The 24432-nt window shown below is 43.4% G+C and overlaps 2 protein-coding genes across 2 annotated transcripts; both read right to left on the bottom strand.

Moving 5' to 3' along the window:
- Positions 1 to 1807: 1807 nt before the first annotated feature.
- Positions 1808 to 7485, bottom strand: CCR5 (C-C motif chemokine receptor 5). Its single transcript, XM_010374788.2, has 2 exons — positions 7360 to 7485; positions 1808 to 5096 (listed from the first exon to the last, which is right to left on the bottom strand). Exon 2 carries the CDS (start codon positions 5083 to 5085, stop codon positions 4027 to 4029), a length of 1059 nt encoding a protein of 352 aa, XP_010373090.2. The 5' UTR covers positions 5086 to 5096; positions 7360 to 7485; the 3' UTR covers positions 1808 to 4026.
- A 9336-nt stretch (positions 7486 to 16821) lies between these two features.
- Positions 16822 to 23980, bottom strand: CCR2 (C-C motif chemokine receptor 2). Its single transcript, XM_030936185.1, has 2 exons — positions 23606 to 23980; positions 16822 to 20285 (listed from the first exon to the last, which is right to left on the bottom strand). Exon 2 carries the CDS (start codon positions 20237 to 20239, stop codon positions 19157 to 19159), a length of 1083 nt encoding a protein of 360 aa, XP_030792045.1. The 5' UTR covers positions 20240 to 20285; positions 23606 to 23980; the 3' UTR covers positions 16822 to 19156.
- Positions 23981 to 24432: the final 452 nt, after the last annotated feature.

Below are 24432 nucleotides of genomic sequence, written 5' to 3'. Positions count from 1 at the left end.
AGTTACAAAGTTCATGATTTGTTGGCTGGGCGCGGTGGCTCAAGCCTATAATCCCAGCACTTTGGGAGGCTGAGGAGGGTGGATCACGAGGTCAGGAGATCCTGGCTAACACGGTGGAACCCCATCTCTACTAAAAATACAAAAAATTCCCCAGGCATGGTGGTGCATACCTGTAGTCCCAGCTACTCAGGAGGCTGAGGCAGGAGAATCACTTGAATCTGGTAGGCACTGGTTACAGTGAGCCGAGATCACACCACTGCACTCCAGACTGGGCAACAGAGCAAGACTCCATCTCAAAAAAAAAAAAAAGGAAAGTTCATGATTTGTTTTCCGGTTCACATTTCTGCTTCCAGCCCTGAGGGTAGTTGGTTGTAATTCTTATGCTTTCATTAGAAGTGTTAACATTTGAACAGTTATGTTTGCATTTGGAACTCTATCTCTCCCCCGATAGAAAATAAATGATTTGTAAATTTAATCGTTACAGTGGAAATGCCAGTGCATCTTAATTTATTCAGAGCGATTTAAACTAAGAACCCCTAGAGTACAAAACGTAAACAGAATCCCAGTTTATGAATTTGCACATTATTCTTCCTTGTTAAGGACAGTCACCTCTACTTTGACTTTATCCATGGCATGCAATCTCTTCTTTGATAGGGACCTCTGGGTGAGACAGAAGGTACATTCACCCCAGAGATGGTGAATAAAGTCAGATCCTGAAGGTCATGAGTTGAAACTCCAAGGAGTAAAGGCATGGGCCTGGGGAGATAATGGGAATGGGCTCTGGAAAGGCTGGCAACACTGAAAATAGCTTTTCTTTGTGCTAACATTGGAAGGCATTTAATAAGATGGAAAAGAAAAAGCAGTAATTGACATGGCTGCATTTATGTCAGCCATAAAAGCTGACACCTTCCAATCTCCCTGCCACACTGCCTTCATCCTATGGGATGGATCTCCCTTCTCCATGGTCCCTTCCTTCTTCCCTAACCCCAGCCTCCTCCTGCCCTTCCTTGATTCATTCTACCTTTTAGCCTAAGAGATGAAAGGCAATCCTTCAAGTCTTGGTAGGGAGAAGCTGCCCTTCTAGTCAGATCCAGCTATTCTGTCTTCTGCTCATTTCATGCACCTCCAAATAGGACCATGGGCAGCTCTTGCATCTGCTGCCCATGACCTGCGCTGGGAGATGAGTGTGCAGTGACTGAAAACCAGCATGTTCCAGATGTGAACGTGACCCAGACGGGTCCCCTCCACCTGGAGCACCTGTCGTCTCTCAGAGTAAGAGACTCCTGCACAGAAATCCAAATGTACATGATTGTCATCACTGCAATTAGAGCCAAGTTTTGGGGAGGGATTTTAAATGAAAGAAAAGCATATCCTCATTCTCACTTGTGATGTGCCTACAACACAGGGCTGCGGGTAAGTGACCAGGGCCATGACGTTGCGTGTCTTCTTCACTTTCAAACATAGACAACTGATTTATGGCACCGATTCTCTTTTTTAAAACATGGCAATTCTTTTGAGTAGTGGAATTAAAATTTGAATTTTAAAAGTGTTCAAGTCAATTGCTCAGCAACCCTACTCTTAGAAGTATCATCTGTAAATACAAACTATTCTGGCAATTTGTCTCAGGAAAAGAGTGAATTTTAAAAATTATTTAAAAGAAAATACAAAAATACAATGATCTCTCTCTTTGCATACACCACACACACATGCACACACACTAAGGAAGAAAACAGCTACTTATAAACTACTTTGGCAGTTTTAAGTGCTATTATCTAAATGTACACTGAAAGAGCAAGAATATAATGAATTATGTTAGAAGGTTTTTTTATTAGATGCATATTTTCTTTCAAGCAACTCGTAACTTTCATATACATAAGAATATGCAAATACTAAGGTGTCAGAATGTCTTTGACTTGGCCCAGAGGGTAGGGTCCTATACTACTCTTACACTCTCCACAACTTAAGAGCAAAAGGAAAGGCATTTACCTTCATTGCTTCCTGCTAACAGCCACAATGCTCACTGTTCATGTTCAGAGGCTGAGAAAGTCAGTAGCGCCTCTTATTATTCTGACACCTTCATTCCCTGAGTGGTTCTCACCACTTTCTATTCCCTCACCTTACTTGTATACTATGATGGTTTTAACCATCCTCGAAATTCAAAACAATCTCAAGTATATGCACAATCATAAGAGAAGCAACAGAAAACAACCTCTCTGTCTCCCTTTGAAATGAATAGACCAAAACACTAAGGGGTATATTAATTTCAAAGGGAGAGAGAGAGGTTTCTTCTGTTGCTTCTGGTTTGTCTGGAGAAGGCATCTGGAAAGAGTACCTAAGGGCACCCCCCGCCAACCCCTTCAGCCTGAAATACGGAGGCTGGTAAATTGTATTTTTTGTGAGTTTTAAGGCTCAAGGCAGCTTGTTTCCAAATGAATATGTCCCTTCCCCGCTTTGCCTATTGATGGTTAAATGCAGAAAATGATACCTACACTGGTGTGCACTGGGCAGGCAGCATCTTAGTTTTTCAGGCTTCCCTCATCTCTATGGGACCTCTTTGCTCAATGCTTTGCTCAATGCTATCCCTGAATGAGTAACTAAGAGTTTGATGCTTGTTGAATGCGAAGTATGTGCTAAATGCTGCCTGTGGTTGCCTCATAGAATCCTCCCAACAACCCATGAAATGACTCTTAGGTAATCAATCCTCACCTAGATCTCATGTGTGAGCTGAAGTATGTTCCTAGTCCTCACACCTCATGTATTCATAAATCTAGTCTCCTCCTGGAGACCCCTCAGTATTTGAGCTGGGATGGGAATGAACTCTGTGAAGTCAGAAGTATTCAGTGAAAGACAGCCTGGAGTCTGGGTGAGACTGTGTTCAAGCTCTGCAAACCAGACCCATCCTTTTACACCAATCCCTCTTCTTCTTGACCTAAAACTCCTCCTCCTTCTGTGCTTGATGTCTTTTCAAGGGCTTCTCGAATCTGCTTGAAGGCTAGGGCTTCTCCCTGACTCTTCTCTGCCCCTCACCTCCAACCCAAATCCACCCCAGTTCTGCTGACTCCACATCCTCATATGCTGCACGAATACCTCCCTCCTTCCCATCCTCAAGCCTTGAGCTTAGCGGAGGCCATCCTCACCCTGACCTGAGGGCTGTTGCTGGTCTCTTTGCCCTAAATGCTCATCCTTCCTCACCCTCCTTTGGCCACAGAATAAACCTTCTGCAACACCAACCAGGATCTCCCTGCTCAGCTCATAACTTAGACGGAGCAGTGCCGTCAAGGTTCTTCACGATCTAGCCTTGTCCTTCCTCCCCAGGTCTTCCCAACCAGCTCTGTCTCCTTCTACATCCAAACTTGCCCATGCAGTGCTTGCAGTGAGGCTTCTGTCTCTGCCAGGAATAGATGATCCAACTCAAATTCCTTCTCATTTAAGAGGCTCCCCCAGCTCTCCCAGGCCACAAGACTCTCGCCTGGTTCTAAAAGTCAGTGAAACTTACTAAGCATACCTTGGAGGGGAAATCACACATGAAAGGTGTCATTTCTTAACTAATCATATCCATGTCTTTTCTCCCCATAGCAAGACAAATACCTGTTTTAAACACATTTACAACCTATATGTTGCCTTGTACAAGGTAAAAAGTTGTACATTTCTGAAATAATTTTGGTATTTCTGTCCAGGTCACTAAACTCAAGAATCAGCAATTCTCTGAGGCTTTCTTTTTAATATATATAAGGAACTTTTGGAGAGAAGGGAGAGTTTGTCAATAACTTGATGCATGTGAAGGAGAGATAAAAAGATTGCTATTTTTCATCAACATATTTTGATTTGGCTTTCTATAATTGATGGGCTTAAAAGATCAAATCTACTTTAAACAGATGCCAAATAAATGGATGAATCTTAGACCTTCTGTAACAGTAACTTCCTTTTAAAAAAGACCTCTCCCACCCCACCCCCAGCCCAGGCTGTGTATCAACACCAAATCATGTGCACAACTCTGACTGGGTCACTAGCACACTTGAGTCCGGGTCACAAGCCCACAGATGTTTCCTGCTCCCCAGTGGATCGGGTGTAAACTGAACTTGCTCGCTCAGGAGCCTCTTGCTGGAAAATGGAACAGCATTTGCAGAAGCGTTTGGCAATGTGCTTTTGGAAGAAGACTAAGAGGTAGTTTCTGAACTTCTCCCCGACGAAAGCATAGATGATGGGGTTGATGCAGCAGTGTGTCATCCCAAGAGTCTCTGTCACCTGCATGGCTTGGTCCAACCTGTTAGAGCTACTGCAATTATTCAGGCCAAAGAATTCCTGGAAGGTGTTCAGGAGAAGGACAATGTTGTAGGGAGCCCAGAAGAGAAAATAAACAATCATGATGGTGAAGATAAGCCTCACAGCACTGTGCCTCTTCTTCTCGTTTCGACACCGAAGCAGAGTTTTCAGGATTCCCGAGTAGCAGATGACCATGACGAGCAGCGGCAGGACCAGCCCCAAGATGACTATCTTTAATGTCTGGAAATTCTTCCAGAATTGATACTGACTGTATGGAAAATGAGAGCTGCAGGTGTAATGAACACCTTCTCTCTGAGATCTGGTAAAGATGATTCCTGGGAGAGAGGCAAACACAGCCACCACCCAAGTGATCACACTTGTCACCACCCCAAAGGTGACTGTCCTGGCTTTTAAAGCAAACACAGCATGGACGATAGCCAGGTACCTATCGATTGTCAGGAGGATGATGAAGAAGATTCCAGAGAAGAAGCCTATAAAATAGAGCCCTGTCAAGAGTTGACACATTGTATTTCCAAAGTCCCACTGGGCAGCAGCATAGTGAGCCCAGAAAGGGACAGTAAGAAGGAAAAACAGGTCAGAGATGGCCAGGTTGAGCAGGTAGATGTCAGTCATGCTTTTCAGCCTTTTGCAGTTTATCAGGATGAGGACGACCAGTATGTTGCCCACAAAACCAAAGATGAACACCAGTGAGTAGAGCGGAGGCAGGAGGCGGGCTGCAATTTGCTTCACATTGACTTTCTGGCAGGGCTCCGATGTATAATAATCGATGTCATAGGTTGGACTTGACACTTGATAATCCATCTTGTTCCACCCTGTGAATAAGTAGAAAGTGATCTTTTATAAAGCCCTAGAAAGTATTTAGTGGCCCACCATGAATGCAAACAGTTTTATACTTCAATAGGTTTTTAATTCCATACATAGATGTCTACATTGAATGAACTCCCTTTTTGGCCAAACAATGAAGTTTTGTAGTGAAGGGAAGGTTTGCTGCTAGCTTCCTGCTCACTAGATGGAGAGCCTAGCTCTGTTAGGGGAATTCATGAAAGCACCATCTCACCAAATAAAATCTTGTGCTCTATAGCACCATGGAGTGAATGAAGCTTTGATAACAATTTTAAGAAACTGGGTCAAGCATGGTGCAGCTCAGCCTTTTTGTTGTTGCTGTTGTCGTTGTTGTTTTGAGACAGGGTCTCACTCTGTCACTCAGGCTGGAGTGCAGTGGCTCGGTTATGGCTCACTGCAGCCTGGACCTCCCGGGCTCAAGTAATCCTCTCACCTCACCTTTCCAAGTGGCTGGAGACTACAGGTGCCACCACACCTGTAACAGCTAATTTTGTTTATTTTTATTTATTTTTATATTTATTTATTTATTTATTTATTTATTTGAGACGGAGTCTTGCTCTTTTGCCCATGCTGGAGTGCAGTGGCACGATCTCAACTCACTGCAAGCTGCTCCTCCCGGGTTCATGCCATTCTCCTGCCTCAGCCTCTTGAGTAGCTGGGACTACAGGCACCCATCACCACACCTGGCTAATTTTGTTTTTGTATTTTTAGTAGAGACGGGGTTTCACCGTGTTAGCCAGGATGGTCTCCATCTCCTGACCTCGTGATCCACCCGCCTTGGCCTCCCAAAGTGCTGGGATTGCAGGCATAAGCCACCACGCCTGGCCTAATTTTGTTTATTTTTATAGAGACAAGATCACACTATGTTGCCCAGGCTGGTCTCGAACTCCTGGGCTCAAGCAATCCTCCTGCCTCTGCCTCCTAGAATGCTGGGATTGCAAGCATGAGCCACCATGCCCAGATGCAACTCAGTCTTAAGATTTTTATTGACGCTGCCACTCTCTGGAGTTAGTCCACAAAGAGCATGCACTATGAGCAAACCAGTAATAATTAAGAGGCCTCGAGGGCACATACTAGATACCAGTCACTGTCTAAGAGTCATACCCATTTATTCATTTAATCCTCAGGGCAACCTTATGAGGCAGGAAATATTTTTCACATTTTGCAGACAAGTACCTGGAAGCATAGAGAGGGCAAGTAACGTGCTCAAAGCCACATAGCTGGGAAGCAACTGATTTTGAATGCGGGAAGCCTGTACTCTTAACTACCATGCTACCCTCCCTCTCACTCCTGGAGAAGAGAATTAAAAGGCAAGACCATCAGATGTTCGGTGCTGTGATACAGTCAGAGTGAAATGGCCGGATGCCCAAGTCCCCTGAGAAGGTCATAGACACCAACAGAGAATTGTAAAATCCTCACACTCTCTGTGAAGTTTGTGTATGTAGTTTCTGAGTTGCCACAATTAAGAGTTTTCATACAGACCCAAGAAATAATAAAATAAAAAAATGTTTCGTCTGCCACCACAGATGAATGTCATGCATTCTGGGTAGTTTAGTCTTATAACCAGCTGGCTTGCCTAGTCTATTTAAGTTCAGCTGCTCTAGCTGAGAATTTTCTCTTATTAAACCCTGTGAGTCTCAAACTCCCTGCATCTTAGATTAGGCAGCTGGGAGAAGCCCCTAGAAAAGCTCACTTTCAATTTTGAGCCATAAAGAATTATATACTAACTGTGCCATGAAACTGATATATTAGAGGAAAATTTTATTTGACATTTATAGTTTGATATTAATTTGGACCATTTTTAGGCTTCCCTCTTGTCTGGAGGAAAAAGGAAAAAGGGAACCAGACTTAGACACAACTTCTTGTGGGCACATATTCAGAAGGCATTTCACTGGAGAGGATTTAGTTCTCCTTAGCAGAAGACAAGATTTCAAGATTTCAGCTAAGACTCATCTCTCTGCAAATCTTTCTTTTGAGAGGTAAGGACTGTTAGTTATTAAAATACTATTGCTCCCTTTAAAGTCTTTCACTCACAATCATGTTTTGTATCTTTGATGTTATAACAATCTGAAACTCATTCTAAACTCTGACCCTTTCCTCATCTTAAAGATTATATTTTAAGATAATTGCATGAGTGCTTTGTGTTTGCCAAATGTCTTCTATGGGTTTCCTGTTAAGGCTTTTACTCATCTCAGAAGCTAACTAATAGGCCAAGCAGCTGAGGTTACTTACCGGGGAGAGTTTCTTGTAGGGGAACGGATGTCTCAGCTCTTCTGGCCAGATGAGCTGTGCAAATCAATCATATAGACAGTATAAAAGTAGGAAATACTGTTTTGAAGGAGGGTGGAGTTAAATAAGTATTGAAGGGGAAAAGAATCAGAGAACAGTTCTTCTTTTCAAGTTGAGCTTAAAATAGGCTAGAGAGTAGATCTCGGATCTGAAAGTTTATTCACGGGCTTTCCTCACTGGATTATTTTGTTTTTGTTCTCTGCTCATCCAACTACACAGAATCTGTTAGAAAATGTAAAGAATAAAGGATATTAGAGCTAGAGGAACATTTACATTCATCTAGTCAAAAGCCCACATTTGAGTAAAAGAAATTACTATCCAAGAAGCAAATGATTTGTACAAGATCACAGGGCTTTTCAACAGTAAGGCTAAAAAGGTAAGAAAATTCTGATTATCTTAAGAGTTGCCATCAGTTAAAGCCAACTTAAACCAACTTTCAATGTAGAGGGGGATCCTGGACTTCATATTAACCCTGTGCCCCCTTCTTCTCCACTCTCCCCGTATCCCCTATCCCACTCCCCATACACATGAACTCACCACCTAATATTACTCCGTAAATGAAAACAACCTGTTGTCTAAAGAGTTTTAACTATAGGCTCGTGGGTGAGCTAACCAGGTTTCCCATCTTTTTCTGGACTCAGGATCTTAGTGGGGATTTTCACTGTTCACTATTTTGTGGCCCTTCAGACCAGTAAGCATTTATGAGGACTCACACTATGCCAGGTACATAGGTGGCAGGATTCTTCACTCCAGATACAATCTATCTGGAGCTATAAGAAATTTTCCACATGACAGAAGTATATGGTCAAGTTCAGGTTCTTTATGACAATAACATGTACAGTCATATCAAGCTCTCTTGGTGGTTGGTGACATCTGAAAATCTCAAGTATTGTCAGCAGAGCTTGGAAGACAGCAGAGAGCTACTCCTGAGCCACAAGATGCCCTTCTGGGCTTCTGTGACCAAACAAAAAGCTTTGGCTTGTGATCTCTAAGAAGGCAAAGGAGACCCCAAACAGCAAAATTACATGCCCCCAAACCTACAGAGGCAGCCTAACCCAGGGGCTAAGCCAGTGGCCTCTGTAGTCAGACTGCCAAGACTTTCTCACCTGGGTGTTGGGCTGAATGACAGTAGTCATTTCATGGGTTGTTGGGAGGATTCTGTGAGGCATCCACAGCCAGCATCTAGCACATACTATACACTCAGTAAACATCAAACTCTTAGTTACTCTTTCAGTAATCCTTTGTCAGAGAGAGTTTATTTGATTAAACCCTAGTAAAATTGTTTCACTGGAGTTTCTGTCTACAGCAGATTAGTTTCAGCAAACTAGAAGCTGAAAAGGTGAAACCAATTGCTGGTGCTTGGAGAATAGAAAGAAATGACTGCTTGGGAAAAGCCAGAAAAGTACAGAAATAGCCCAGCAATCAAGACACCCCACCCCTGCCCCACATAGGGACATAGGTCTCTGTTACAACAGAGCTCAGTAACTGGTAATCATAACAAGGACAGTGAATCATCAAGAACATGTTCAAGTTCATCCCATATGTGCACTTCAAAAGGCATTAATTAAGAACTGTAGTCATGCTGCTGGGTTTAACCTCCAGTGTCATTACTACTACTTGGCTTTGACCACATTATTGAAGCTCTCTGCCTTAGTTTTCTTAACTGTAGAGTGGAGGTTTTAAAAAAACCCAGATACAAACTTACTCAATATGCCTGTGGTGGATATGGAATGACACAAGTGTAGAGGCTTTCAGGCACCCGCCCTCAGGGGGCTGTTCAAGCAGGGAAATATAGTGTGCTTTTGAAAGAGTTCAAAAATAGGTAACAAACAAATTAGTACAAAATTTTATAGAAAATAGATAACATAAATACGATTCTGGTTTTTAGAAAGATAGCCTTGTATTCACTGGTAATCCACTTGTGCAGAACTCCTGGAGGCTGCCGGACCAACACTGTATTTCTGTTTGTGACAATTGCTGGTTCTTACTTTCACCACGCAGAGCTGAGGCTTTGCCATGTTCTGCGTGTCTGTCATTAGGGTAGTGGAGGATGTGAAGACATGCTTACCTCCAGAGGGCAATGTGGGCTAGCAGAGCAGGCTCGGAGTCACACAGACCTGTGTGACCTTGGCAAGATACTTCTACTGCCCAAGCTTCCATTTCCTCATCTGTTAAATGACGTGCTAGACCTGGGGCAACTTCCACCCTAAATACTACATGACTCCATGGACAAGTTGGTTTGAAAAATATATACTAGATGGGAAACAAGGTGAGGATTCATAGCCCAAAACAAGGAAGCACAGCTTTGCAGTGTGTGTTACTCCACTTTTGTGTTTCTGGTCCAGAGATGTGTTCTAGTAATCACTCAGGAAAGGGGGGTTCAGCCCAAGGATTCACAAGAAAGTGGGGACCCATGGGAAATTCTTCAGCATTTAAGTAAAATGTTGTTCTGGATACAATAATGACAACAAGCCAGCAGCTTATCATGCTGTGCTTTAGTTGCTTGGTGTCTGCTACTCTTTCTACTTTGTCCTTCTCAGTTTGCATGGCTCTTGTTCTCTTTTTATTATTAAATATGTTCGGACTCCCCATGGGAAGTGAACTTTTGATCAGTTTGTCACTGTAGACTCCATGCCCATATTGGAGGGTGTTTCGTGCCATCCCTCCTTTTTGGGCCTTTTTGTCTTTAAGCAGGTGCTCCATGTCTAGTCACTGTACCTATGTTCCAAGCGTTGCTTTGCTTTCTCCTTGCCCACACCATTTCTGGACCATATTTTCAGACCATCATCAACAGGATGGGGAGAATGTTAATTACTCACTTCGGGTGCAAGGGCCAACTACACGAGCACAGTGAGCAGGAACCCTGCCATATAGCAGCAGTTGTGAAAATCCCTGGGGCCTGAGTTGACTCCTGGTCAATATCAGTCAACAGTGAGATGGGCTGTAAAAAGAGCAAATGAATCTTTTATTTTTAAAAACAAATGTCTAGGCCGGGTGCGGTGGCTCATGCCTGTAATTCCAGCACTTTGGGAAGCCAAGGCGGGTGGATAGCTTGAGGCCAGGAGTTTGAGACCAACATGGCCAACATGGTGAAACCCCATCTCTACTAAAAATACACAAAATTAGCTGGGCATGGTGGTGCGCCCCTATAGTCCCAGCTACTCAGGAGGCTGAAGTGGGAGAATCTCTTGAACACAGGAGGTGGAGGTTGCAGTGAACCAAGATCGGGCCATTGCACTCCAGCCTGGGTGACAGCAAGACTGTCTCAAAACAAAACCAACCAAACAAACAAAATGTCTAATTATACAACCAACACATGCTCATTGTATTAAATTGGGAAAAGCAGAAAAAAGGAAAAAATTAAGTACATTCTCACAATATCAAAACAATGTCTTTTAAGACATGATGTTTCAATCCCGACTTTTCCCATGAACTTTTTGATTAATTGTTCTCATGCATATAGCATTCTGTAGGTGGCTCTTTTTTTGGCTAAAGATTATAGTGTAGACATTTTCCTATATTATTAAAAAATTCTTTATAAGTATAGTTCTTTATTATTTTTACTGAGGAAGGACACACTGATCTTAGTGCAGCTTGGCGAGTTTTGATATGCATACATGCATGTAACTACCACTCCCGATCAGGACGGTAAAAGATATCCCTATCACTTCAGAGGGTGCCTTTTGCTCCACCCAGAGGTAAGGGCCACTGTGTCTTCATAGAGATTAAATGAGCCTGTCTTTAACTTCTATAAATGGAATTACAGATACTGTCTTCTTTCCCATCTGGCTTCATTCATTCAACAAAATACCCTTAATTCTTTTTAACAGAGTTCTGTCATTAGACAGTTGGGCTCTTCCCGTTGTTCAGTCATGTGAGCAGTGCCACACTGATTGTCACCATCAGTGCTCTGACATCCCTGTCAAGAAGGACACTCTTCCTGTCCCCAGAGCCACCTTTACCAGGAGAGCCAGAGAGTCCCCATGATCCTCACAGAAATAGGAAGAATCCAGTGCCACACTTTGTTATCTACATGCCTCAGCAATGATGCTTGGGTCCCGTGACACCCACCAGGGGACAGCCTCTTTACCTTCTGCCTCAAACACCTATCATCGTGGGTGGGTTGGGAACTCACCATGCTGTTATCTCCACCCCTGCCTCTGTCCTCTAGACCTTTCCCAGGGTAACCCACTTCCCAGGCCATGGACTACATCCCCCACGGGGATTTGTGCAGTTCATCAAACCAGGTGGACACGTGCAGGCTGTCTACTTCATGGATTCATTAGATAGGCTCAAACCTGGTGGGAGCCCCTTAGCTCAGCTGAGAAGTCTTCTGTATGCATTTAGGGGATTTCTTTCAGATCAGTATCTAGGCATGAGGCTAGTGCAATGTGGGTGCAGTAACAGATGTCTAAGCTAACAGTTCAACAATACAATAGACTCACTGTGATCTTAAGTGAATCAGATCACACCTGGAACTCTATACTCAGCTCTGTACATAACACGAGATTAGGTAGGACTTTTCTGGTTGTCCCAGAACTAGCAACTATGGCCTAAGGCTGAAGGCAAAGAAGTGTTATGTACTCACAGTTCCAAAGAAAACCACTGACACTTGGGCTCAGACACCTCTCCCAGGGCTTACTAGAAGAAGACAGCACCAGCCCTGTATCCACACCCATCGCATCAATTCTTTTCACCCTAGTCTGTATATGGAGGCAATTAGGATAACGAATGGACTGTAGAAGTGGGCAGGATTGGTGGGGAAGAGAGTGAGGGCCCCTCTCCTCAAAGCCAAGGAAAGGGGCTCTGAAGAAACCATATGAAGAATGGGGACTTGCAAAAGGAGAGGCCAGCATGGGTGGGGCCCCCACTGGGCAGCAGACAAGATGAGCAGGGGGTGTGGGGATTGGAGAGAGGTGATAGGGGTAGAGATAGGGTGTGGAAGTGAGGCTGCAAGGATCAAGAGTGCCCCCGGGTCAAGTGGATGCCACAGGAGGGAACTGGGCAGGAACTGTCACATTGGGTCCTACTTTCTGGGTGAGATGAGCCTGGCGCCCAGAAGATGGTGGGTTGGAGGAAGTCAAATCAAAGAGAGATTTTGCACATCTAGATCCATATGGAGCCCCCACCATCTCTAGGCCCTTGGATGTGACCACACAGTGTGCCTGCCACTCTGGGGCATCTTGGCCAACACAGAGTGGACTGTGGCAGTGACCAGTTAGATAAAGAGGTTCAGGCACACCTTGGTGAGATTGTGAGTTTAGTTTCAGACCACCACAATAAAGCAAATATCACAAAAATAACTTTTTTGGTTTCTCAGTGTGTATAAAAGTTGTATTTACCCTATACTGTAGTCTATCAAGTATGTAATAGTATTATGTCAAAAAAAGCAATGTGCATACCTTAATTAAAAATATTTTAGTGCTAAAAATGCTAACCATCGTCTGAGCCTTCAGCAAGTCTTAGTGTTTTTGCTGAAGAGGATGGAGCTCTTATTTTGATGTTGATGACTGCTTACTGATCAGAGTGGTGGTTGCCAAAGCTGGGGGTGGCTGTGGCAATTTCTTAAAATAAGATGACAATGCAGTTTGCCACATTGGTCGACTCTTCCCTTCACAAAAGATTTCTCCATACCATGTGATGCTATTTGAGAGCATTTTACCCAGTTCTTTCAAAATTGGAGTTAATACTCTCAAACCCTGCCACTGCTTTATTAACTAAATTTATGTAATATTCTAAATCAATTGTCATTTTAACCATGTTCACAGCATCTTCACCAGGAGGAGATTCCATCTCAAGGGACCACTTTCACTGCTCATCTGTGAGAAGCAACTCTTCATCTGTTCAAGTTTGATCATGAGAGTGCAGCAATTCAGTCACAACTTCAGGCTCCACTTCTAGTTCTAGTTCTCTTGTTGTTTCCACCACATCTACAGTGACTTCCTCCACTGAAGACGTGAACCCCTGAAAGTCACCTATGGGGTTGGAATCAATGCCTTTCACACTTCTGTTAATGTTGGTATTTTGACCTCCTCCCATGAATTACAAATGTTCCTAATGGCATCTAGAATAATGAGTACTTTCCAGAAGCTTTTCAATTTGCTTTGCTCAGATCTATCAATGGAATCACTATCAATGGCAGCTATATAAATTCTAAAAGGCTATATATATAGCTATTTCTTAATAGCCTTATGAAATATATTTATTAATGAGACTTGAAATCTTGGTCCATGGACTGCAGAATGGATGTTTGTGTTAGCAGGCATGAAAGCAACATGAATATTCTCGTATATCTCCAACACAGCTCTTGAGCGACACGGTGCAGAGCAATAATATTTTGAAAGAAATATTTTTTTCTGAGCAATAGTTCTCAATAGTGGGCTTAAAATATTCAGTAAACCATGCTGTAAACAAATGTGTTGTCATCCAGGCTTTATTGTTCCATTTATGGAGCACAGGTAGAGTAGATTTAGTGTAATTCTTAATGAATCCAGGATTTTCAAAATAGTAAATGAACATTTACTTCAACTTAAAGTTATCAGCTGCATTCACCTCTAAAAAGAGAGTCAGCCTGTCTCTTGAAGCTTTGCAGCTTGCATTGACATCTCCTCTCTAGCTCTGAAAGTCCTGGATGGCATCTTCTTCCAACATCAGGCTGTTTTGTTTACTTTGAAAATCTGTTGTTTGGTGTAGAAACTTTCATCAATTATCTTATCTAGATTTTCTGGATAATTTGCCACAGCTTCTCCCTTTGCACTTGCTGCTTCATCTTGCATTTTTATGTTATGGAGATGTTGTCTTTCATTAAACCTCACCAACCAACCTCTGCTAGCTTCAAACTTTTCTTCTACAGCTTCCTCACTTCTCTCAGCCTTCATAGCATTGAAGAGAGAGTCTTGCTCTGGATTAGGCTTTGGCTTAAGGAAATGTTGTGGCTGGTTGGATCTTTTCTCCAGACCACTTGGACTTTCTCCATATCAGCAATATGGCTGCTTTGTTTTCTCTTCATTTGCATGTTCCCTGGAGTAGAGCTCAAATATCCTTCAAGAACTTTTCTTGTGAAGTCGCAATTTGGCTAACTGGTGCAAGAGGCGAGCTTTTGGCCTTGACTTTCAACGTGTCCTCCTTACTAAGCGTAATCATTTCTAGCTTTGATTTAAAGTGAGAGACTTGGGACTTTTCCTTTCACTTCAACACTTAGAGGCCATTGTAGGGTTATTAATTGGCTTAATTTCAATATTACTGTGTCGGGCTGGGCACAGTGACTCATGCCTGTTATATATTATTGTGTCTCAGGAACAGGCAGTCATTGGAGCAGTCAGAACATGCACAACATTTATTAAGTTTGCCATCTTATATGGGTACACTTCGTGGTGCCCCAAAACAACTACAATAGTGACGTCAAAGATCACTGATCACAGATCACCATGACAGATATAGAAATAATGACAAAGTTTGAAATATTGGGAGAATTACCAAAATGTGACACAGAGATGCAAAACAAGCACCTGCTGTTGGAAAAACAGCACCAATAGACTTGCTTGAGGCAGGGTTGCCACAAACCTTCAACTTGTAAACAACAACAAAGCACAATAAGATAAGGTGTGTCTATATTTGCCCTTTTTCCTAACCCTCCTCTCCCATTTCTCAATGCTAGTCCATGCCTAGAAGAGGGAGGTACAAGAGTTCCCCACAAGGTAGACCACTAGGTACATGCTGTGGAGGATGGAGCATGAGGGGATATAGGGACAGAACGCACCCTCTCCTCTAGGCAGGGCCCTCCAGAATCCAGTTGACCCTAAGTCCCCACTGAAACAATGATTGGAGAGAAATGAATAATTTCATATTGTGAGCTGATTACATTAGGATGTGTTATAAGGGATAGTATGAAGTAAGATGTTAGTCCATGCCCTTACCCTTGCTTGCTGAGTTGCTGGCCCCGCAGAGTCTCTCAGGTGGTGGGAGGGAGAAGTTTTTCCCAGCATAACCCTCGGCTCGCCTCTCACTGTGGCCCCAGGTTGGGGCTGCCAAGGCCAGACCTTGCATTACAGGACTCTGTTTACACATACAAACACACACAAACACACACACACACACACACACACACACACACACATACACACACAGTGCCGAAGTGGCAATGTCTGAAGAAATTTCCAGCCTCATTGTTCCCATGCCTGGAACCAATCTCTTCCCCTCAATTCATGCACTGTCTTCCAGAGGTCGGCTCACCAGCCCACACTCCTCTTCTGTCACAGTGTGGCTCCTCTGGGTGGCCCTTGGTGGTTTTTCCTGCAGGCTAATCTCACCTGAGGCCTTTTCAATTTGTCAGGGAAGTTTTCATAATGAGCAAAACCAAAAGAGGAAGGAAGGATGGGCTCTTGAAGGCTTACTTTCTGGAGGCTTTGGGGCCTCTTTGCAAAATGCTCCAACCTCCCCAGCTGCTGGGGATATCACAGATCAAGGGGGGTGGCATGGGGTGGGCTATGTCAAGACACTTCCTTACCAAAAACGTGTTCAGACACTCATCCTTCAGAATCATGACCCTCCACCTTCCACCTGCTTAACTCGAACAGCCCACTCAAAAGTCCCCAGAATAAAGCAGACTTGAGGATTCCACTTTAGAAAGATGAGATGGCTGGCAATTTTTAAATGGCAGTTTCTTTGGCAGCAATGAAGTCCCGCTGTGGTTGCTATTCTTATGATGCAAGACTGTCATTGCATTAGTCACTCTGTCCTCCAGGCTATCAGACTTTTCATAGATGCCTCTGTTCCTGCTCTGCACAGCGCACTGTGACTGTGCACAGGACCTTCTCTACCCCTCCCACTCCTCAACTGGCCCTGGACTTGGAGGTCTAAAGGACACTGGCATTAACATCTGTCTTTCTGTTTTCAACCCAGTCTGGCATAGGGTAGACCCTCCAGGGTGCTTGTCATATTGAATTCCATGATGGAAGATAAATGGATAGTTTTCCAGATTCTGTATATGAAATCACTATATACCACATGTCTTAATCAGTTTTTGTGCTTCTTAACAAACAACCCCTAAAACTCAATGGCTTAATCACAGCAAACACAGACTTCTTGCTCATGTTATATGTGGCTGCAGCTCCCTGTGTCTTCTCATTCACCAGGGTGCACAGGCTGAGGGGTGTGATCTGGAATGGGCCTTCCCGTGGCTGAGCAAGAGGCTCTGCTTGGATGAGGCAGATGTCACTTCTGCTCACATGCCAGCAGCAGAGCCAGTGGTGGAGGGCATGGGGTGTGTGGCCTGCAGGGTGCACTGCAAGTCACACCACAAGGGCAGGTGTGTAATCACACAGGGGAAGAAGTGGAAAGTTGTGAGAAAACACAATCATCCACACCACAGTATAAAAAAACAGCCAGTTGTTTTTAAATCTTTTATCAACATAGAGCATTGATTTATTTTCCAAATCATAGTTTTTAAAAACAGTATTTACATTTCATCACCATCAAATTAAAATTTTATGCATTCATTAGGATAATACAAATATATGAAGGTGAAAGTTCTGCTCTGTTCCCACTTCTTTCTGAAACCTTCTTTAGCCGTGTGGCCTGAAAGTAGAGCCACAGTCCAGCTTGGGAGTCTAGTTCCCAAGTTGCCTGGTTCTAGAAGCCCAGTGTTTCTTGCTTGCATCAGATCAAAAACATACTGGGCAACATAAGAACATTCTTAACTTGGCTCGACTAAGAGGAAAGTCTTTGCTTACTTCAGGGAGCTTCTCCAACTTCTGTTCTTTACAAATAGGGTTTAAAAGCTTTGATTAGAAGCCAACTTGATTTAGGAGTTCCCGCTGGCTAAACAGGGAACAATGTGAGCACCAACAAGGACATCTGTGAAGCACTGAAACACTCGAATGTGATTAAACGCATGACTTCATAATGATACAAAACAAAACACAAAAGGCTTTTGGCAACAAGCCTGAGAGAATGGAGACCCAGCTGAGATGACAGCAATGGAGCGTGTACTGTGATTCGAATGACATCATTACTTAGATGCTGCATCCCCATAGGTTAATGTGCCCACAGATCACACACTTCCAACTCCTGCCAATCGACAACTATTGGGTTGACCCAGCCATCTCCCAAACATACCACCTGCTCCAAATTCTTCAGCTCAAAGCTAGAATTATCTCTGTGACTAATACAGCATTTTCACGCTTGACATGACAGTAACTCAAACTAACACTTTACATTTACAAGTTGCAGTTTTCAGCTTTAATTTTATTTTTACTGTTTAAAAAAGTCTGAACTCTATGCCTGTATCCAAAAATGAGGAACTGGAAGGTAGTTTGGAAAATACTGTTTTCCAACCCAGCTGGAATCTCTCTCCTCTCAGCCTTCCTGCCTGGTAACGTAGACACCAAGATTCACATTGTGAATCACACATCTGTGAGGCCAGATGTGTGATTTCCAAAGCAGAGGTCTGTTATTTCTGTCTCTAGGCTCCTTCTCTGCCCTGAAGACTGGCTTCAGGGGCTCTGCCATTGGACTTTCCTTTTCCACGACCATCAAGGAGTCCTTGTGTAGTTTCTTTCACATTCTTTCCTGATCTCACTCCTGGACCTCCACACACTGGTTTTTGGAGTAGGGCAATCCTACAGCCAAGAACTATGTGATAAAGGCTGTGGGGAAACAGACAGGGGCAAGGGGAGCAGCAAGGCAGGGAACAGCAACCACAAAACAAACCAGCTCAGATCCAGACAGGAAGCTTTACTGGATTCTGATGCAGCCTTCCTGGCTCTCCACTTAGTTAATTCTGGAAATAGCTCTGCAGTGGTTCCACACGATCCCTGTGCTTTGCTCCTGGTGAAGGAACTCATCATTCTCTATCACCTTCTCATAATCACTACCTCCTGGAGAAATCAATCAAGAGTATATATATATATATATATGTATATATATATATATATATATTCACACACACATACATCTATTAGCATATCATAGATGATGCATCTTATATAAACAAAAATTTTCTGAATTTTTAGACAGGGGGATGTGGCCTAAGAAGCATCTGAACAATGGAGCATGATATTTCATAGATTTCAAATGTAGGGTGAATGGTTGCCATAGATAAACTATAATAAAGCAAAAATGTGTCGTGCACTTATGCAAAAGAGAATCATCAGACTCCACCAAAACTCCCAGGTTATCGCAGTTCCCAAACTCTCCATGACCTGGTGAAACCTTCGAGGTTAAATATAGGTGGCAGATGGGGCTAAGGACCAGTATCATCTCCTGGCTGACTGAGTGAGCCTTTTGCTCACCTTTGTCTTTGTCCAGGCTCAGTGATGCTTATGTCTCCCTCCTTCTCCTATCAGCCCTGACCCCACTATCCCTCACTCCCATTCATCTGTGCCTGTCACATTCTCCTCCTCACCTCCAGCTGGCCCTTGATTTCAATACATTGATAGAATCAGAGAGTGAAGAAATGATGAAGCCTAGAAAAAGAGGATTAGCACAAGGTAATGAGGCATTTTCCAGGAGCTGAAGTGAGCTTTCTGGAGACTCAAAGTTTCTACCCACAGTTTTCTGGATTATTCCCTGAGCACATGTTGGATACGCATTGAGTAACATAGTCTGTCTTAGTACACACAGCCCTGAGGTTCCTGGGCACCTGCTTTACAGGTTTCTACTCTTCAAAAACCCTTGAAGTTTGTTGTTATATACAGATTGTTATCTCTCTTCATAAACAACAATCAAACTGCTCCTCATTTTATAAACCAACCGAGACTTCCTGCTCCCCAGTGGAAGGTGTGTTTGTTGAAGTCACTCCATCCACCGTCTCTCTGTAGAAAACTGGACATTGTTTGCAGAAGTGCTTGGTGATGTACTTTCGGAAGAACACCGAGAGATACCTTCTGAACTTCTCGCCGACGAATGCGTAGATGATGGGGTTGATGCAGCAGTGCGTCATCCCAAGAGTCTCCGTCACCTGCGTGGCTTGGTCCAGTTGTCTGGTGCTTTCACAGTTACTCAGGCCGAAGAATTCCTGGAAGGTGCTCAGGAGAATGACAATATTATAGGGAGTCCAGAAGAGAAAGTAAACAATCATGATGGTGAAGATGAGCCTCACAGCCCTGTGCCTCTTCTTCTCGTTTCGACACCGAAGCAGGGTTTTCAGGATTCCCGAGTAGCAGATGACCATGACGAGCAGTGGCAGGACCAGCCCCAAAATGTTCCTCATTATTGTGTGGAAATTATTCCATCCTCGTGGAAAATAAGGGCCACAGATATAAACAGAATCTTCTTCCTGGCATTTAGTAAAGATGATTCCTGGGATAGAAGCAAACACAGCCACCAACCAGGTGATCACACTTGTCACCACCCCAAAGGTGACCGTCCTGGCTTTTAAAGCAAACACAGCATGGACGATTGCCAGGTATCTATCGATTGTCAGGAGGATGATGAAGAAGATTCCGCCAAAATAACCAATGTGATACAGCCCTGTGAATAATTTGCACATTGCATTCCCAAAGACCCACTCATTTGCAGCAGAGTGAGCCCACAGTGGGAGAGTAATAAGAAAAAGCAGATCAGAGATGGCCAGGTTGAGCAGGTAGATGTCAGTCAAGCTCTTCAGCTTTTTGCAGTTTATTAAGATGAGGACGACCAGCATGTTGCCCACAAAACCAAAGATGAACACCAGCGAGTAGAGCGGAGGCAGCAGTTGGGCCCCGATTTGCTTCACGTCATATTTATGACAGGGAGCACCATAATCATAATCAAAAAAGGTGGTGACTTCTTCACTGCTCTCGTTGGTATTTCTGATAAATCGAGAACGAGATGTGGACAGCATGTTGTGGATGTACTGGGGAAATGTGTCCTTGTTCAATCCACTTTCTCTGTTATGTAAACAAAGAACAAAATGATGACCACACAACACAAACACCACAATCCATGATCTTCCAAATAGTCTGGCACCATGTAAGCAACTTCCCAGTCTTTGGCCTCTCCCTCACAGCCATCTCCCTAAAAGCATGTGTGCTAGTTCCTTATTTGCCTTTCATTCCTAGTAGCAGACATCAATGATTCACCCAACAGCCATTTCCCAACACCCTTTGTCTTCCCCAGCAAGCCCGATTCTCATTTTCAGGCTAAAAGTGCTGGGCGTTTGTTTTCTCTGGCTCCTTTGCAGGTGGTGCATAGGTCTGTGACTCATTTCTGGAACACAATATGAAAAGCAAGTCTGCTGGGGGCTTCTGGGAAAGCTCTTCTTGCCTGATAAGACAGACACAAGAGAACCCTCCACCTGCCCCTCCTGCTCTGGCAGCATGTCTAGTGAAGGCGTGGTGCCATGAATGGAAGACCTAGAGAACCATGAGAAGCCAGGCAGAATCCTAAAATCACTGAGTCCCAAACCCACCCTTGAACTACTCATCTTCTTCCTTTTCTTTTCTTTCTTTCTTTTTTTTTTTTTTTGTTTTTGTTTTTTGAGATGGAGTCTTGCTGTGTCACCAGGCTGTAGGGCAGTGGCCATGATCTCAGCTCACTGCAACCTCCGCCTCCTGGGTTCAAGCGATTCTCCTGCCTCAGCCTCTGAGTAGCTGGGACTGTAAGCGCACGCCACCACGCCCGGCTAATTTTTGTATTTTTAATAGAGATGGCGTTTCGCCATGTTGGCCAGGATGGGCTCGATCTCTTGACCTCCTGATCTACCCGCCTTGGCCTCCCAAAGAGCTGGGAGAAAAACAAGCCCCTGTTTTAAAGCCATTATGAACTGTATTTTCTGTTCTCTGAAGTCGAAACGTTCTGAGATTCAACTTTCTGCTTCCGTCATCTTGCCAAAATTTCTCTTGTTAAGATTGCAGTGACAACCCAATTTTCAAATGCCCTGGTTTTATTCCAGTTCCATCCTGATGGAGCATTTGATCCTTCTGCTAACTTCCTCCATTTATAATTGTTTTTGGCTTCCAGATGGGAGGGGCTGTGCGACCACTTTTTATTCATGTTCTTCGTTGGCATCTCCTCCCCATGCCCACACCTTGAGATTCCTCAGGCACCACACTTAGCTCTCACCTGTTTAATTTTTTGCCTCTATATCCTTGCTACAAGGTTCTTCCTGAATCATGTTGTCTGACCTCATGGTTCCTACTCCCCTCTGTGCTACTGTTTTCTAAAGCTCCGTCTTCAAGCTCCACCTTTCTCCTAAGCCTCAGAGTTGAATTTCCCATTGCCTGCTGCATATCTCTCCATGCAGGTATTCACTGCACCAACACTTATTAAACACCTACTATGAACCACACTCAGTTTTAGGCACTAAAGATAAGGCATGAGCAAAGCGGGTATCATTCAGGGACCGCAAATTCAACCCACCCCAAATGGGGCACCCCTGAAAATTCCTCCAGCTTGTGGATTCCTCCATTGCCTAAGAAGCAAAATTGGGCATTGCTCTGGGTCCCTTCCCCTTCTGAAAATTAGGAGCCAGCTTTTGGAGCCAAACAAACCTGGATTCGAATCCTTGTAGGCAGTGTAATTTGGGGCCAATTACTCCTTCAAGTGTTAATTTCTTTATGTATAAAATATTAACTATGCTGAGTTGCTGTGAAGATCAATGGAATAAAGACTTAGGGCAGCATCTGGTACAGAGAAATGCCCTGTATTATTATCATGTCATTTGAGTTCCACCTCACAGATGCCTCTCAGATTCATCCCCTCTGCACCGCTTTCAACTGTCACTTTCTTGCTTCATATACTCTTCGCTCCTGCCTTAGTTGTAGTCTTTGCTTTGCTCACGGCTCATCTCAAGCCATGTTCCCTCTCAACCTGTCTTAAGTTGAAATTGAATAGACACTCTTAGCTTAAAACCTCCAGTAGCCCCGTGACTTATATGTGGTGGGCTTCAAAGATAATGTCCACACTGCCCAGCACAACGTCTTTTCTGAGTTTGCCTCTTCTCAGCCTCGCCTCCAGCCCTTTCTCCAATCCCAAATCCTGGGCTTCAGTCACAGCCATCTTCTTTTCATTTCCCCTAAACTCACCACTTCCTTCATGCTTCAGTGGTTTTGCAGGTCCTTGCCCCTCTACCTAAAATGGTTGGTGAGCCCCTGTTCACCCTTCAATACCTCCTGCTCACATTCCCCTTCTCTGTGAAGCCTAATCTGTATCCTCTGTCAAATTACTCTTATCACATAACACTGCATGCGTCTAGATAAGCACTTATCATGTTATCTGCTACACACAGCATGTTCCTTAAGATCAAGGACTGGATTATGCTTCTATTTCCAGCTCTTATAATAGTACCTGGCTAAAGGAGGCACCAATAAATGTTCACTGAATGAGTACATAAAACTCTTCATAATAAGAACTATAAGCCCTAACATCATCAGGACTTGATTCTCAAAAAAATTTTTTTTTCTGGTAGTGACTCTGAATTTCTTTTTCATCCACCTGTATACCTTATCCTTCCATTTCTCTTGCAGTTGACACTTTTCACAAGTCTTGTATTTCATATCACTGAGTCAGATTCTTGAAATCTGGAGAAGCTAAATAAGACCTCTGATCAAGGTTGGAAAAAAATGCATCTGCCTAAAGAATCACAACTGTGGTCATTAATTGAATGCTCCTGAAGCTCAGGTGCTATGTTAAATGCTGTGCACACATTACTTAATTTCATTTTTACAACTGGCTAGCATGTAGCTTCTACTACAATGAACAACAAGCAAGATGCCTGAAATGTGCTGTCCTAGGTGTCATTTCAAGTGTCAGGACATGTCACCCAGGACTGATAGAAATCTACCTTTCAGAAAAATAAATTCCTTACTTCTGCCTCTCTGGATCTCCTGAGTTGAGGCAAGAGACACATTTTGGTTCAGAGCTTGGATGGTTCTATATTTAGACTAACAGTTCCAGCTCTTTAACATCCTTGGGTGCTGAGAGGGGCAGAGTGAGTCCCTGGGTGTGTGGAGAGGTGACTGAGCAGAGTGGCTGTCCTGGCCTTGCTTGCTGCCCACTCTCCCCCATCACCTGCTGCACCCTGCTCCTCCTCAGGGTTTCTCTGACATCTCCTGGTGCACATGCCACCCCCATCCTCTCACCTTGATCATTCCCCACAAGTGCACAGGCTTTGCAGTCCCCCAGGGTGTACCCAGTTCCAGCATTTCCAGCTATGAGATGCATTGAGCCTATGAATCAGAAAGTAATGGAAAAAATGCCCATAACTCACCAGCTTGTGGCTTGTCTCAGGCAGTCCTGGTATATCAGGCTTCTCAGCAACTGAACCAAACAGATCTAGAGGTAGAAACTTGGTATGCAGAAGTAGGAAATAAAGTTTCCTGCAGAAAGAGAAGGCGGAGATATAGGGCAAGTAATGGTAAAGATTTGAAAAAAAAAAGATCAGAAAAATATAGTTCTTCTTTTCCAGCCAGGAACATTGTACATTGGGTTGAGGTCTCCAGAACAGGATTAATTTTGAAATCTTGCTTATGCAACCTTGAGTGTGAGTCAGGCAAACCCTGTACATCTGCTCCTGTTTCTAACGACTCTGAGAGTCTTTATCTTGTGGGTCTTTATATCTGGAACACTTCCACTCTCTGCTCTCCTACTAGTGATAATTTGCATGATATGAGCACAACAGAACTTTTCATTTTCCAGAGAATAAAGGGTGTTAGTGATAGTGGAGGAAATATAATGAGGTTTTACTGTGATCACGTGTGCTGGTTTCAGTAGTATCATGGATTTAGAATCTGGTTAGAAATTTCATTTAGATAACACTTTAAAATTTTTTAAAAATTTAATTCACATAATTATATATATTTATGGGACACAACGTGATATTTTGCTACATGTATACATTGTGTAATGATCAAATCAGGGTAATTACATATCCATCCTCTGAAACATTTATCATTTCTTTTGAAATAATTATATTGAAAATCCTCTCTTCTAGCTATTTAGATATATAGAATTCATTATTAACTACCATCATCCTACCATGGAGAAGTGCACCAGAACTTGTTTCTCCTATCTCATGGTCACTTTGTACCCGTTGAT

This window comes from Rhinopithecus roxellana, chromosome 1, assembly GCF_007565055.1.
Source record: "Rhinopithecus roxellana isolate Shanxi Qingling chromosome 1, ASM756505v1, whole genome shotgun sequence".
Lineage (NCBI taxonomy): Eukaryota > Metazoa > Chordata > Mammalia > Primates > Cercopithecidae > Rhinopithecus > Rhinopithecus roxellana.
This window is presented reverse-complemented; position numbering and strand designations above follow the sequence as displayed.

What these genes read in the sequence shown, in the direction of transcription:
- CCR2 (XM_030936185.1), bottom strand. Translation starts at nt 20,239, where the DNA reads ATGCTGTCCACATCTCGTTCTCGATTTATCAGAAATACCAACGAGAGC.
- CCR5 (XM_010374788.2), bottom strand. Translation starts at nt 5,085, where the DNA reads ATGGATTATCAAGTGTCAAGTCCAACCTATGACATCGATTATTATACA.